At 33.5% G+C, this 17104-nt stretch overlaps 1 protein-coding gene across 1 annotated transcript in view; it reads left to right on the top strand.

The window, feature by feature from the left end:
• Window positions 7490-17104, top strand: part of RYR3 (ryanodine receptor 3) — a 159178-nt gene continuing 149563 nt past the window's right edge. The window contains exons 1-5 of the mRNA XM_021402263.1: window positions 7490-7510; window positions 8024-8143; window positions 10270-10377; window positions 14657-14728; window positions 15699-15777. Of these exons, the coding sequence (XP_021257938.1) occupies window positions 7490-7510; window positions 8024-8143; window positions 10270-10377; window positions 14657-14728; window positions 15699-15777 (400 nt within the window). The remainder of the gene's footprint in view (window positions 7511-8023; window positions 8144-10269; window positions 10378-14656; window positions 14729-15698; window positions 15778-17104) is intronic.

The raw sequence follows: 17104 nt of genomic DNA, 5'->3' as shown, positions 1-17104 counted from the left end.
TGAGTGCTCCTGTATATATTTTAGTAAACAATATTTCTAATATTAGTTTACATAGTAAGTAAATGGTAATTTACTGGGAAATAGCTTTTCAATATTGTAAGTGAATAGTGTGGAAGAAGTATCCTTCTAGCAGTTTGGCAAAATGTAGCTGCTGTAACTTTTGAACAAAATTGAAAGTTCTGGAAACAGAAAACATCTGTTTTACTGATATGCATGTGGGACAATAAATGAATGATAATGTGGAAAGTGAGAATTCTACTGTGAGGTACACTGCTTCATTTTTGAGGAAGCCACATTCTTCCATTTCTTAAAATAAAACAATGGAAAAGTATGTAAAGCATGCCATCTGAAATGTAAATATAACATCTAAATGGATATTTGGCTAATGTTAATACTAGCAGCAAAGCTGAAAAAAAGGAACAATAATGTCATTAATTTTGAAACTATGACTCAAACTCTGATGAGGACCATTAGAAAGTAATAATCATGAAAGTTTATAAGACTAGGCTGTGGCATGTAGAAAATTTTCCAGTGTAATGCGTCTTATAATGCTTCAGGGTGAACCTGTTTAACAAGTTAAACAGGGTTAAGTCTTACCAGTTCTCTAAACTGTTTAAGAATAATCCAGGTGCTCAGTTTGTGGCATTCTTCTTAGGTAGTATGCAAACATTCAGACAAAGCTTTTTAAGAACAGGTAATTTTAAATGTACATCAATGGATATGAGATTAAGAATCATAACTATTGCTTAGATGTTGCCTGTCTGCCAAGATCTGACTGTTCTTATTAAAGCTTGTAGCCCTTAATTGTTTTCCACTAGAGGGAAAATTATGGAAGTATTAAAGATTTAACCTTGCAGACTTTTAAGGGAAAAACATTTCTTCATGTTTTTTCTTTGCTCCGTTCAACGTCAAATGTTTTGGTCTCTCTTTGCGTATATTATACTACACATGAAAATGGAATTAGACTCAGCTTCTTTTCTTTTTCCAACTTCTTAGAGTTGTACAAAAACTGTTCAGTAGTAAAAAGTCTTTTAATCACCCTTGTACCTAGTGAATGTTGAAAGTGCTGAGCAAAAAGCTTCTGTAAGTCAGTGTCAACCCAACATGATGGTCTTTTGAAGAACTAAGTTGTAGACTCTAACAAATATTAATGTTCGAGCACACAGTAGACAAGAAAGATTACATGAAGACTATGGGATCTTAGAAAAACCGAGCTTTAAGAGACCTTATAGGGCATATATTCCCTTATCCAAGAAAGGGCAGACCATACCCATGTAACAGTGCATCCACAGATGTTGAACCTGTTTTTAAAGATCTGGTGATACGAACTCCACTCCCTACACAGAGTCAGTTTTAGTGCTTTGATATCCTCATCATTTTCTAATGTGTTAAAGAACACATTAGAATGGGAAAAGATTCAATAAAAGGTCAGAGGGATGATCAGATGAAGAACAACTGTCTAAGACTTCTGCCTGGAAAAGACAGGCTGTGTGTGGCATGAAGATAATTTTCATCAACTATTATGATTCAGGAACTTACTAATATAAAATGGAGCTAGTGGGAACTGCCCTCAGAACAAACACAAGAATTCAGTTTTTCTGCAGCTGAGCTGAGGGAGGTTGTGAGCTTGAATTCTATATAGAAGCAGGGGGAGACTGGACAGGCAGAGGACTGATGAAAGGGATATTGATACTTCATGTTCATTAATGATATTTGGGGCTGAAAATTTCCTGTGCTGAAAATGACGGTGTTCAACCACCTTGAATCCTGGGTAATTGTGTAGAAATCACAAGTAGCATAAGAAATTGTTGCCACCAGCTTCAGTACCTTGAAGTCCTCACCAGTAACATGCACAATGCAGTCTAGATCTTAGCCAAACTAAGTTGCTAACCTCTACCAAATGTTACACTCTAGCAAGTGTTTGTATTCCTCTACTGTGATTTCTGCCATGCCTCCCTCCCCCCTACTTCAGTTTCTTCTAATTTGGTCAAGTTCAGGGGGGTTGTGGTTTTGTTGTTGTTGTTTGTTTGTTTGTTTGTCTTGTGTGTGTTATTTTTCCTTTTGGAGAAGAAAACCCAGCTTCATATCCTAGGGGCAGCACTCTTGTTCAAGTTCCATCTTGAAAATAGCAATACTCTTTTGTCTCTCAGAATACTAAGATTATTTTTTAAAAGAGCCAAAGACTATGTATTTCCCATATTCGATTTTAGAAATGACTGAGAACATATTGTGATAATAGCCATACCCTATATCTGTGCATTTTGGGCTAAGTTCTGCAGAAAATACAAGTGCTTGGAGACAACATTGTAGTGAGACCACTGCACTTGTGAAAGGAAGTATTGGGCACCGATGACTTTACCAGTCCCATCTCTGATAACAGAGCCTTGTCAACTCTGACTGTAATTCATTATTTGTTGAGAAGAATGCAATGGTTTAAGGCAATTTTTGGTGAATTATACAAGTTCTCCAAGATCATTCCAGAAAACATGAAATGAATGCAGTCCTGTGGAGAAAGCGATCTGTAGCTAGTGCTCAAATATTAATCAACAAGGTTTTTTTGCATCTGTCCTATGGTTTGTGATACAGTAAGATATATATCTGAGTAGGGTGTTTTCTATCAAAGTGGGAAGATGGCTCTGCATTTTTATTGTGCACAGTTTTTGCAGCAGTGATCTTTAATCAGCAAGTGTAACAGTGTCATGGTAATCAGGGCTGTGGAGGTCATCAACTTGGTGTAGGATTGCTTCTTTCACCATAGAAAACAGGAGCTATGGGGGATGTGGTTTGCTTTTAAAAAATATAATCTGTTTTATAGTAATATACAATTCTTTATGAAAGGGGTATATTATCAAAGGAAAATCTTCCATGGTTTTAGAGAGTGTACTTTTGACCAGTTCCACACTAGGTTCATCTTTATGTTAGTGGTTCATGTGCAAGTATTTGAACATTTATATGCAGCTGTGAGTAAAATACGAGCAAAATATGCATACTTCATTTGGGAAATAGCTACTTACTGGAATCTACAGCTTTAACAACAAAGCTGTTTGTGTTTCTGCAGGTGTTTTCAGTGTCATGTCAATTTTATCAGTTCATCTTCAGTATTGAGTATAGAAGAGAACAGTAAATCTGTTTTTGAATTAGCAGGTAACAAATGAAATATAGGGGATGATTTTCTAGCAAAATTTGAACGTTTTATACATATATGTAAATGTGCACATGTTTAAGATATTGATGGCTTTGTGCATCTTAATATGAAACACAGAAGTTCATATATACGCAACATACATAAAGAAGCAATTTCACCAGCTGTTGAAATAAGTTTATTCTCAATCCAGAAATGAAAAACTATTGAACTAAGCAGAAGCAAAGTCATGCCTGCAGTGCATCAATTCTTCGTGATCACTGACTGACTTTGCAGCAAGTCCAGTCATTGGTTTAATTAAAATCAATTTTATGTGTTTTGGCTAATTACTTCATGAAAGGGCTCTAACTTTAAGTTTACTATTATTATAAAATCTGAGGAGAAAGACAGCCTGAAACCTGAGATTAAATACTATCTGGTAATGAGTCACTGGCAGCTGAGGCTCACTAAATATATATATATATATATAATTTTATTATTCATTTTATTTTTATTATTTATTATTATTATTATTATGTGGATTGCATGCTTTTTAATGCGTTGCTGCTGAAGGCTACAAACAAAAATTCTCAATTAAAGACATTATTTAATATTAAACATACTTTCAAAGGAGTCCAAGTTCTGTTTTGGTAAGGATTTCCATCTTTGAAGCAGAAGATAGTGAGTGATTGACTGTCATTTAGAAGTACCTTTGTTTCTCCTGTTTATTACCTCAACCTCTGCAGATATTCCTGTGTAGTGCAAATTTAGATTACATCCTCAATTGTTTTGGTACAAACTATTATGCAGTTATGTACTTCTAAAAAAGAGAAAACATCCTCAAAGCTTTTTGTTGTTGTTATAGTCATTCATTTGTGTAAATAGATGAATAATACAGAACAGAAATATGAGGCATTTGCTAGATGAAACACATAATAGACCCTGCAGGATTTCAAGCTATCTGAATTATATCTTAGTAACATGCTCTGTTCTGAATTTGGCACAAATTCTAGATAATCTTGGTTAGTGCAGGTCTGTGGAAAGTCATCTTTGTGGTCTAACCTGGCAGGCAGCTCAGCAGAACATAGCTGATCACTCTTCTCTCTGCCCCTAGAGTGATGGGAGAGAGAATTGGGAAAAGGTAAAATTCATAGGCTGATATAAAGAATGTTTAACAGAATAGAAAAGGAAAGAAAAATAACAACAATATACAAAACAAAGGACAAATAATGCAGTTGTTTACTATGTGCTGACTGATGTCCTGCCAGTCCCCAAGCAGCAGCTGCTCATTCCAGCCAACTCACCCCAGTTTTATTGTTTTGCATGATGTCATATGTTATGGAATATGCCTTTGGCCAGTTTTGGTCAGCTGTCCTGATTCTGTCACCTTCCTTCCCCCCCTCCCCTTCCCCAACTCCTTGCTGGTGTGAGGAGGTGAAACGTCTTTGACTTAGTTAGTGTACATGCTTCTCTGCAACAGCTAAAACATCAGTGTAAATCGACACATGGCAACATACATTCTTGAACATGTGTTCAAGAAATATTTAGACATTGTGTTGAGAGACATGGTTTAGTGGGGTTATACTGGTGGTAGATGGATGGTTGGACTGGATGATCTTGTAGGTCTTTTCCAACCTTGCTAATTCTATGATTCTATACCAGCTACAATGAATTAAGGAGGACATTCATCCAAGTTTAATTATGACATAATTCTGGATGAATCTTCTAGGAGGTGTTTTCTACCTTAACAGCCCCAGTTCTTAGGTATAGAGGCGTAATGTGTGGTAGAGAGATGTGTGAATCTGTAACAATACGTCGAGCTGATCAGAGCTTTGAAGTGGACCTGTTTCTTAAACTGAGCACATTAGATCATCAGAGAAACGCGACCTAAATTAGTCCTCATCTAGTGTGGTGTTGCATCACTGCTTATCGAGGTGCTTCCCAGCCTATGAGTCTGTGTACTCAAAACCCAAGTTCTATTTTAAAAAGGACCAGAAAAAGGTAGTTTTCTTTGTTTTGCTTATTTTGTAAGGTGAGAGATTACATTTAAAAGATGAAAATACCCATTTTCCCATTGGACTTTGCAGTCTTCCTACTTGTCATGTTAAAAAGGATATATTTAAAGAAATATATGAAATTCTTTCTAAGAGAAGGTCAAAGATAGATTACTCTAGCACCACGTGTATGTAAAAACTAAGGGGAAGGAGAAAATGAGCTTACCAGGAAAAAAAAATATTAAACTATGAGAATTTGTGTGAATGAAGACTCAAGAAAAGAAGATGCTGCAGTTTCATGATTGTTTAATAATTCCAGCACCCATTTCTGTTAATGTCTTCATATTGTTAATAACTTCAGACCTCAATTAGAATGACCTTACTTCAGAAAGTTCACTGTAATACTGAAAATCTTAGCAGCAAATCAATGTCTTTCTTACAGATTATATATATTCCATCAGTTCCTTAAATTCCAATCCACATGCATTTGAATGAAAACTCTTTAAACTCTGGTCCAAAACTATCTTAAACCTCTATTAATGCCATTTTTAGAAAATCTGCTTTAAAGTTGTTCATCCTATATAGCGCTATGATGTTTATCAGACAATGCATTTGCAAATGAAACTGGACACTGGAAATTCAGAGGAATAATGTAAAGCATTGATGCTGAATGTTGCATGCAATCCTTGAGATATTATCAGTATTTCAGGTTTATGGCATTTATGGTCTTTTTATGTGAATGTGTTTGAAAGAAAATGATACATTTTAATAAAATGTTTTAATTAAGTTTTTATGTATCTTGTCTGAAGGTATAATTTTATTTTTTGGGAAAATCCGAGTTTCAGTATATGCTACGTATGCACAGTGTGTGGAATGATGAATACTTAAATATAGTAGATGAGACCAAGTACAGTTACAGCTATGCATAAGTAATTTAGTGTAATCCATTGAAAAGGGCAAATCTCAATTTTATTCTAAACTTTGGTATTTACAAAATCATGTTTTAGTATTTTATTCTCTTCAGATCTGTGAAATATGTATTCTCTAAGGTTTATACAGGAACCAGCTGATTAAAAGTGACTTACATATGTTTACTTTTGTCTTACAATTTGTTCTGGCTTTTCTCCAAAAGCATATTATATACTTTTGATTCCAACTTTGAAAAATTCATTTACAAAGAGAAGTAATAATAATAAGTATTTTAATTACTGAGTATGTTTTCCAACTCATGGTGCTCATAAATGTTTTTTTTCCTTATAAGTTTGAAAGTTGAGAATTTCTGAGAACTACAGAAATTGGTGGAGAAATAGCAGAGAAAAAAGAAAATGAATTTGTTTGGCATTAATCAATTCTGTTTACCTCCTAATTGACTACAGATGTCAGCTTTTCTATTTTTAATATATACAACTGATGAATTCCCATACAGTACTGTTAAAATGTCCTTGACTAGTGTGCAAAGCTAGATAAAGAGATATTGTCAGTAACTGCTGGTTGGTTAGCCTTAAGTGTAATAGATGTCCATGTTAGTAGTTGTGGTAAGCAGGCGGTGTAGTGTCACCTAAAAGAAAGCCACATAACTTCCCCACATATGAGGAAACCACACAAGTGAAAAAACTACTTTTGAATTTCTATTTTAAAGGGCACTTCACGTAATTTCTTTAGTGAAAATTATTTTGTCACTTCAAGTTTTTATTTTTATAATAATAATATATTATTAAATATTATTTAATATATTATTATCAAGTGTTAGTAGCTGTTCTCCTGTCCTAATATTTCAGTTGCATAATAGACTGGAAAAAGAAGTGCTGTTTTTAGAACATAATTGTTCAAGTGATCTCTTAGTTCAGTACAGGCGGCTGTTCTGTATCTGCTTTGACAATAATAATTGACACCAGTATAGCATAGCTGGATAGGACACTGACGTATCATATTGCTCTTGTTTTGTCACCTGCCACCTCCTTAAAAATTTTTAAGGTTGTGTATTTTGGTGAACACTTAAATATCTGTATAGAAATAAGTTGTTCTACGTGCTAGTCTATGAGTGGTCTTATTCTTGATTAGTGCATAAGCATTGGAAATTAAGGTGAATGTTTTATTTCTGTGTACACCTATGACAGTTGAACACTAAAAATAATCTCATTTGACACGCTTATATCAAGTTTAGTATCATATGTTAAGAGGTAAATAAGGGCTTGGCACGTTGTAAGTAAGTGTCTCGAGCACTGCATTATTGTACTAGTTTGTAAAAGTTTGGTATAATTACGATAACTAAACAATAAGGCTGTTTTTCCTCACTTTTTCCACACTCATCCTATTCTTGAAATATGTCTGAAACATTTTTTTATGAAAGAGAAATTTCTTATTCATTTCAAAAATGCCTCTTGGATCTTTAGTTGTACAAAGTTTCAAAATTAAATGAGACTTTTAAAGTTAAAATTGTGCATCAGAGGAATAACACTGAGGACATGCTGTCCTAACTAAAGAAATGGAATTATACATAGGCTGCTGTTGCTTGAAAGAGCAGAGTAACAATTTTTACTGTAAAAATTAACATTTTAGAGAGTAAAATTGAGTAACAGCCTACTTCAATTTTTATTTTTATTAATTAATTAATTTATTTATTTTTGTGGCACTGTAGCTGGCATTGTTAAGGGAACAGAAGAACACATTCTCAAAGTCTTGGTTAAGCTCCATGTTACTTTGATGCTTTCTTGAATACAAATGTATATGTATGCAACTGTATATATGCACATAAATACAATCTATACATATGTACATTGTAGCGATTATAGAAATGTAATGTGTTAATTTTCAGTTGATTCTGTCTTCCAGTCCTTTAGCCCTATAGGGTGTATGTAACTTCCAAATATTTACTTTTTTTCCTTTCTTCTACCTTGTGTTGTGACAGGATGACGAAGTAGTACTTCAGTGTGTTTCCAGTATTCACAAAGAACAAAGGAAGTTTTGCTTGGCAGCTGAGGGACTTGGAAATCGTCTGTGCTTTTTGGAGCCAACATCAGAAGCTAAAGTAAGAGTTAGATTCTCTCAGCTGATGTAACTGGTCAATGAATGTTAATCTATTTATCCATTAGTGTATTTAATTGCAGTTTCTTTTATGTGATGTTAGATGTACTCTTTGTATGCTTTTCTTTATGTGACTGCAACATGAGATTTTTTAGAGATTCTAGATGTACCTTGAGGTGTACTTATTTATTAATAGTCATAGCCACTAATCTTTAACTTAATTCTATACCTGAAATGCTTCATGTTTTCAAGAGTATATGTTCAGTCTTCAATTAAGATTAAATTCATTAAAAAGCTGCCATTCACTCAAGTCTTATCACTAGTTATGCAGGAGAAGAGGCCAACTCTTACCTTGTCACAACCTCCTTTCAGGTAGTTGTAGAGAGTGACAGTGTCTCCCCTGAGCTTCCCCCAGGCTAAACAATCTCAGTTCCCTCAGCCACTCCCCAAAAGACTTGTGCTCCAAACCCCTCGCAGCTTTGCTGCCCTTCTCTGGACACACTCCGGGGCTTTGATGTCTTTCTTGTAGTGAGGGGCTCAAGACTGACACAGTACTTGAGGTGCAGCCTCATCAGTGCTGAGTACAGAGGGACAATCTCTGCTCCTGCTGGCAATCTGATACAAGCCAGGATACCACTGGCCTTCTTGGCCACCTGGGCGCGCTGCTGGCTCATGTTTAGCTGAGCATTGACCAATACCGCCAGATCCCTTTCTTCCACACGATGTGGAAGATAGTGCGTTTCCTCATCCTGGACTAAGAAAAGGAGAAATATGGTATGTGTTAACGTACAATTCCATGGAACTACTTTACATTCATGCCATAGCAGCAGATACTATCACAGGAGCTACTGAAGTTTCGTTAAAATTAAGAGGTTCTGAAAGCTTGTAATGTCATCACTTTGAAAGTACTAACCAGAGAGATCTCTAAGCTGCTAGCCATAACTGAGAACAATGAACTGTTTTGTAAAGAACCAACTGTACTTCGTTATTAACTTGCTGTATAGTGCTTAGGTATCTCTTCTTTCCTTTTTCATCACTTTAAAACATCCTTATCAAGAGTTTTATTCCCTTCTGTTACAGGAGGGAATACTAAATAAATAAATCATGTTTCAACTTTAAAGGGCATTCAAAGCCATGTTCTATATCATAAGTCACAGAATACAGAATATTTGAGGTTGGAGAATACCTATGGAGGTCACCAAGTCCAACCTCTTCTTCAGCATAGGTTCATCCAGACCAGATTGCTCAAAACAGTGTCCAGTTAGGGTTTAAACACGTCCAAGGAAGAAGATTCTACAACTTCTCTGAGCAACCTGTTCCAGTGTTTGACAATGCTCATGGTAAAAACATTATTTTCTCATATTCGGATGGAATGTCTTGTATTTCAATATACATCAGTTTCCTCTTGTCCTTTCACTGGTACTGCAGAGTAGTTTGGCTTTATACTGTCCTGTCCGGTATTTATATACAATGGTATGATTCCCACTGAGATTTTTTTTCATATACACATCTTTTATTGGGCACAATAGTGTTATTTATATTTATATAATAGTGTTATATTAGTGTTTATTGGGATTAGTGTTTCATCATCAATGATGATATTCTTTTTGAAGTAAAATTTCATGTTTCGAAATCAGCAGTCATTGTTGATTCAGTAATTGAGGAGAAGGTCCCTAAAATAGGTTATATTATTAAATCATAAAATTCTGAGTCTTTGACATTTAGGGGCATCTATACATATATTCAGAGTTTAAACTTTATACATCAGATAAAATCATACACAATTTGGGGTTTTTTTTTCCAATGATATTAGAGAACAAATTAATGTTCATTGTATAATTTTTATGCAGTGTTGGAACTAGATGGTCTTTGAGGTATCTTCCAACCCAAGCCATTCTGTTATTCTATGAATAACAATTCTAGCAAATATAAAGTTACTGCTGTGACAAATTACGAAGAATGGATTTGTTATTTTCTTAAAAGGAGGTTGCATGCATCTTAAAAGGAAACAAAAGAACCCAACAGAAATACAAATGTTAAAATCAAAATACATGGTTTCAAACACACTTTTCATTTTGTTTAATGTTCTCTGCTCTTTTATTCTTACATAGTTTTAATTTATTTTTACAGTATGTTCCTCCAGACCTTTGCATCTGTAATTTTGTCCTTGAGCAGTCTCTGTCTGTCAGAGCCCTTCAAGAGATGCTGACCAACACAGGGGATAATGCTAGTGAAGGGGTAAGTAAATTGATTGAAAAAAAAATCGTATTCAGAAATTTAACATTCCTTGATTTCTTTCCTTGTTTCTGAATTTTCTGGATGAGGGAACCTGTGTGATAGCAGATTCTTCAGCTTTCCTTTTTTCTTGAGGAAGTTAATGCTCCACTGACATAATAATGTTATTTTTTAATATGGCATTGAGGAACAGGTGCAGCTGATCTGTTGAAATATTTACAGAAAACAGTAACATCATCTTCAGAGATCATTTATCATCATCAATCCACAACTGGCTACTGAGAAAGGAAAAAGAGAACCTTTGGACTGTCTGACTTTTATGAATCTGATGAGAGTACATAAGATGGGTTTTGTTTTAATCATAAATCGTTGCCATGAAAAGCATTATTGTATTACAATGCTATTTATTAATGAGGAAACAAAATAATTTTGTCATCATGATGTAAAAATCTCATTTCACTAAGCAGAGAAGGTTTTTCTAGGTATTTGGATTTGACTTATCCTCACATGAAAGTACCAGCTGGGAATCAAGTTCTATCAACAAAAGAAAGGGAAAATTTTAAATCTATGTGATGAGTTCAGATTTAAGTATGCATACATTATTATTATTTTGTTGTAGTAGTAGTAGGGTACCTAGACTGTTTCATTGTAATTTTAAATGACTTAACCTGTGGTAAGAAGCAAGAACTGTTGGATAGAAATAATCATTTAATAATTCTGTCCTTTGGGTTTCTTAATTTTTTACTGTATTGTTACAATTCTACCGACTGGAATGCTTACAATTTATTGCGAGATTGCAATAAATTGAAATGTTGTAGCTGTATCTGCTTTTGTTATTACAAAAGCTTTGATTGTATCACTTCAAACCTAAGATATCCTAAGAATCCTAATATCCTAAGGAAGAGAACTTGCATAAAAATAAATGTACTTTATTATACATGATTTATTATTGATAAAGCTATGACAGATAAAATTCTTATATATAACTCAGAATGTCATATTGTCATAATAATGTAATATTGTCAGAATGGGACAATATTACAGGTAAAAATTAGGCCTAATAGAAACCTCAGATGTAGATTTGCCAGTATTTTGAATAATCTGCATGCCCAGTTGAGCAACTTGTCAGTTGTTCCCCTACCCATGAGACAAAGTAATGAAATGACCTGTGCTCTCCACTTAGTTTGTCACTGATCCATTTTTATTCATGGTTAACATTTTAGGATTTTAAAATAAAATATAAGTTCACTTTTATTGTTTTCTTCTCCTACTCAGTTGAACTGTAGGGGAAAAAACAATGGAAATACCACACCTTAACACAAGGTGAAGCATTATTAATGAATTAATAGTTAATAAGATTTTACAGTGTTTACTTCTTATGACAGTTTCTACAATCAGTGATTTCCAGCACCATGATTGCCACAAAAATGGTGTAAATTGAATTCTGCTTTTCTCTCTCGGTGAGAATTAAATAAGGTACTAGTCATGCAAATGTCTCTTAAAATTGACTAAGCTTCTCCTGAAATTGTTGCAGGGTATCTCAGTACATTGATGTTTACTGTATCTCTCAGATTTCTGTGGCCTAATCAGATTATGTCAAATCAGCCTGTTGCTGTCTTCTATGATGCTGTGATTTATTTGATTTTATAGCATAGTTGAAAAGCCTGGGTGGGAGACTTAATTTGATTGCTTTGACTAGCTGTGCAGAATATTGTGCATCCTTCTCTATTCTCCCCTACTTATCCTTTGTTTTCTTAACATAATATTGAATTTAAATTTTATTATCTTGTGAATAGAGCATGAAAAAATTCTATGCATTTACTTTTTGGGACTAACTGTCAACTAATTACTATGCAAATAATCTGCAGAGCTAAATAGTCTGACGCAACTTTATTTTATGAGGAACCAGAAAACTCATGTTCTCTTTGAGCTGTCTTTTTTCCCTTTTTGTACTTGCATACAGAGTTAAGACTTAGTTGCATTATGTAGAAGGAAAAATGGATGTCTGAGGAAAGAACCAAACAAAATCGTAAGCAATCTCACTAAAATCTTAAGAAATTTACTCAGAAATACCAATTATATATATATATATATAGTTCAGATAGAAATTTATGCTTAATTTATTTCATGATGAGAGATTTCTTTTTATTTCCTTCTGGAATTCCATGCACATAGTTCTAGTATTTCTTCATTTTTATTACTATCCTAGAAAATAATCAAAATAATATGTAGGAAAGAGGGAAATCTTACAATTTAAGGAAATGGGCTATGTAAATAACTCCTTGAAGAGGGAACAAAAAGGGTGTTTGCATCAGACTGATTTTCTTTTGAATATGATGTCCATTTGTGCAGAAATGGTATATTCAGTATGTGTATTATTTTTCTAAAGATGGGAATTGCTATAAATGTATATTTTTAGTCAATTATAAATTAACATTAATTCTGCAATAAGTTCATTATAAAACCATTTTCAGTATCATCTGTATGTAAAGTAGATGAATCAAATCATCACGTGTTTTTCACACAACAGTGAATCTTTTTTTTTCCCCAGAAATCTAAATACAACTGTATCTGTGACTAGCTATGCCATGATTGGTTCTTGTAACTTTTAAGAGACTATATGCTCTGGCAAATAGGGAGGGATAAAATCTTTGTTCTTAAAAAAAAAAAAAAAAAATTGTTTTTCAAAAAGAGGGGAGAAAAAAAAGTAGTTAAAAAAAGTTATCTAAAGCTTAATATTCCAAAAGTTATCTAAAGCTTAATATTCCAAAGAAACTGTCTAAAACTAACGACTTGAGTAGATTTTTAAATTATTTTTTCATTATGGCAAGCATTCAAGATGATCTATGGCATCTCATCTTTCTGAAGGTGTGAATTTCATTTTGCTTCTCAAGTATATAAATTACAAAGATATGTAGAATGTTGCTAGATTAAAGCTCATTATTTCACGTAGATCAGTATATACTAAATGACTCAAAACGGGGATAGGTTTATTTTTATTTGAATAATTTTAATTTTGAAAGTAAGAATAAAAGGTTACTGTGTAAGAATGATTGGCTGACAAATTTGAAATTTTGCAGTTTCATTCTTTTGTGAATTTATAATGCCATCTTTATACCCTAACTTCTGTACTGTTAAAGAATGGGCTTTTTTGTATGTTTGGTTTTTTTGCTGTAATCTTGTTTCTTTTGTACTTTGTGTAGAACTATTGGTTCACTTAGTAGTTGTTTATATTCAGATATGATAGCTAAAATGTATGTAAACTGTAAATTCCTACGACAATTTAGATATACACACAAAGAGAGCATTCCTATTGTTTGTTTCAATCCTCTAAATTAGGCATGATTCAGAAGACTAAAATAATGAGCTGCATTTTGTATGCATGGTTAGTGGTAATATGAGGAATTTTTTACATTGTGAACATTTGTTTAGTAGATGTGGTGATATAAGCTAAACTTTTAATTAAATTTAAATTACTCACAAGGGCAAATAATAAGTTATGTTGATTATCCAGAACAAGTACCCTCCAGAGAACATGCACCAGGAAGAACAATCTGATCTTGTACCCGTGCTACAGTGTTTTCAGAAATGCTGTTTTACCAGTGCAGTATTTTCATGTTAAAATTCTTCCCTTGGACTTTGTTTTTTTTTTTCTGGTCACTGAGAAAGAGTCAAAACATGTTAAATTCTCTGACTAAAGGAATCACACAGAAAATCCAGTTTTGCCTACCCTGATTTTGTCATAAATTTCTATATTTGAAAATAACAATTTGTGCTTCGTTGAAAGTATGGATGCAGTTGCTTTAGTGAATCTAATAAATGCTAAACATTACAATAATCCTAAAAAGTAGTTATCCTTCATGAGTGCTTAAACCACTTGCAATAGTTGCATTTTTTTATTCTTTCAGAAATCAATTTGTGTGTGTATGTATATATACTTATTTTTTATGTTTTTTTTAATGCCTCTGAGAAGTTTGTAAAAAAGGTAAGTATTACCTCATTTCACTTAAAACATTTTCTGAAAATGCTGTGATTTTACTTAATTATGATAAAAATTACATTACAGTAACAAGCTGTGGCCAAGGACATTTGTTCTCTTGGCATATCTTTGGCTGTTGATGTAGCTACTTCATTTATGATTTTTGCGCTGCATAGACATTTGATAATTTACTTGAATATTTATGTTTATTACTTAAATTAAAATTGTTCTTCTCATTGTCACATAAATCTGATTGTAGTCCATGCAGTGCATTGGTGTTCTAATCTTTGCCATGTTCTGTAGGCAGCTCAAGGTGGTCACAGAACTCTGCTCTATGGCCACGCCATACTACTTCGACATTCATTCAGTGAAATGGTAAGCAAAAGTGCATTTGCAAAGAAATTGGTAACATGAAACTCATAGGTAGATGTATTTTAAATCAAAGTAATTATAAAAATTCAGAATAATTGTTTTTTATATGTCTTCTGTACTAGATTAAAAAAAAAATGAATAGCTTGTGATGTCTCAACCCAGTGGGAGTGGTCTTTATGTTTTAAATTGAGATCATTCATTTTCAGTCAGAAAGTTAACTCTGAATTTAACTGTAAATTCTGTCCTTCAGGACTCCATTTCAATGATCATTCCATTAGCAAGCTGCTGCTAACACAGGTGAATTTGTCATGATATGTGTAGATTTTCCCATCATAATTCACAAGATTAGCTGTTCCCAGGGACTGTGCCCACAGATGTGCCAGCTTGCATAAATTTTGTTTTACTGTGTTGTACGACTGGAAAATTTTAACTGTTCTCGATCTCTGACTTATTAGTGGCCATGCAAGTATAATTAATAGAGGCTGAAGAAATGAGAGTTGAAGAAAGCATCCTCCCTCCTTTTTGCTGTACTAGAACACTATATATTAGTCTACTGTATTAGTCTTTAATCTCTGTAACTGCTGTTTATGAACCATACAATTTGTAATTACCTTGATTTACCAGAGTTGAAAGTATTATTACTGTCTTTGGTATACTTGATATGCTGTCATGCAGCAAACCTATTACAGTGAGACTATACTAAGATGTTTGCCTATTCCTATCCTAAACCTTGTGAGACTTTGGAAAGGAGTTATGTTGCACAAAATGCATATGTGCTGAATTGAAGAAGATTTTGATGATTTAAGGAAATCAGGAAAAGCATATTTACAAGTAACACTATTCTGTAATTAAGAAGTGACAAAACAACACAGGCCTGATAGTAAGGTAGAGTAATGTGAATGTATTAAAAATTCTGCATGTGTGATAATAGATACTGTTGATTTTGATTTTCAATAACTTCACTGTTTTTCAGTATTTAACATGTTTAACATCATCAAGATCCCAGACAGATAAACTTGCATTTGATGTGGGACTACGAGAAAATGCAGCAGGTATGACAAGTTATTTTTGAAGAAAAAATTTTCACACATTTCTGCTTTTAGAATATGCATTGTGATTGATGCTACTTTAAGCTTGTGATTTGTCATGTGTATGTGTTCACTAGAAAAACAAAGATTGAAAGCAAATGATGAATGTCAATATTGACGGCTTTCAGTAAATGAACTGACTTTGCGTAAAAGCATAGAGCATCTTTGTAATTAAACTAATTTGCCACAGCTACAATAAAACTAGTGGTAATGACTGAAGTAAAAAATTCCTGTTGAATAAATAGATTTGATACATTTATTTTCTACTTGTATAGTTGGACCCTATCAGTAGAATTAATGTATGAGAAAGTCGTGTATCAGTTCATTCGTAATATACATTCTAAACACAACAAAAGGTGCTGGCAACTAGTAATGCAGAAAATAGGGTAAAAAATGCAATGAGCACATTGCTAAAACAATTGAAGAAAAATAAAACCATAAAATGGATCAAAATACTATCTCAGAGTGGAAGAGATGCATCACAAACATGAAATGATAAAGTTTTAATCAGTTGCTTTCAAGGAGTACTCTCAGCTATACCACTGCTGATAGAAATATTGTTAAAACTACTGAGAATTCAAGATACCATATATAAACAATAAGATGCCGCTTGGTTTAGGGTTAGGTTAAATGAATTAAAAAGCAATTAGTTTGCAAGGTATCACAAACGGGCTTAGGTTCTGATGTATAAGTAGTGTTAAGAATTACTAATTGGAGTCCTCCACCAGAAATAATTAAATGACCCTGTAGTACATGCTGAAAGACACATACTGTGAAGGAGAAATCTAAGTACCTCATTAACGTGAAACTTCAAATGAAGACATGCCAGTTCCATTAATATCAACCTGTGCTTTCTGTTCATTTCCTCATTATTTTGAAAATAAATTAAAATCAAATTTAATTAGATTACTTAAGTCAGTTAGATTAATTGATGATGGAGAGACACTGTCATGTGGATGTTTAAAATATTTGTGAGCCATGATCTTTGAAACTTCCTTCCCAGGTGACATTGTCTACATAGGTCACTCCAAAAGTAATGCTTTCTGTGGAAACTGCCATGAACAGAAAGAGCTCAATAACAACACTGTGTGATAGAGTAAATTCTCAGCTACAAAACATTATTTTTCAACACAGTCACCACTATAAGCTGTGTATTCTCACAGTGATGAACAAGAGCCTGTATGCTGCACTCATAAAAATCTGCATTGCCATCCAGAAAGAGGCTTATCTTTTACATTGCTATCACTGCTGCTAAAAAGCTCCATCCAACATCTTTGTGATGGATGCTCAC

Source organism: Numida meleagris, chromosome 6 (genome assembly GCF_002078875.1).
Source record: "Numida meleagris isolate 19003 breed g44 Domestic line chromosome 6, NumMel1.0, whole genome shotgun sequence".
Lineage (NCBI taxonomy): Eukaryota > Metazoa > Chordata > Aves > Galliformes > Numididae > Numida > Numida meleagris.
Note: the sequence above shows the minus strand (reverse complement) of the source record. Positions and strands in the feature narration are given on the sequence as shown.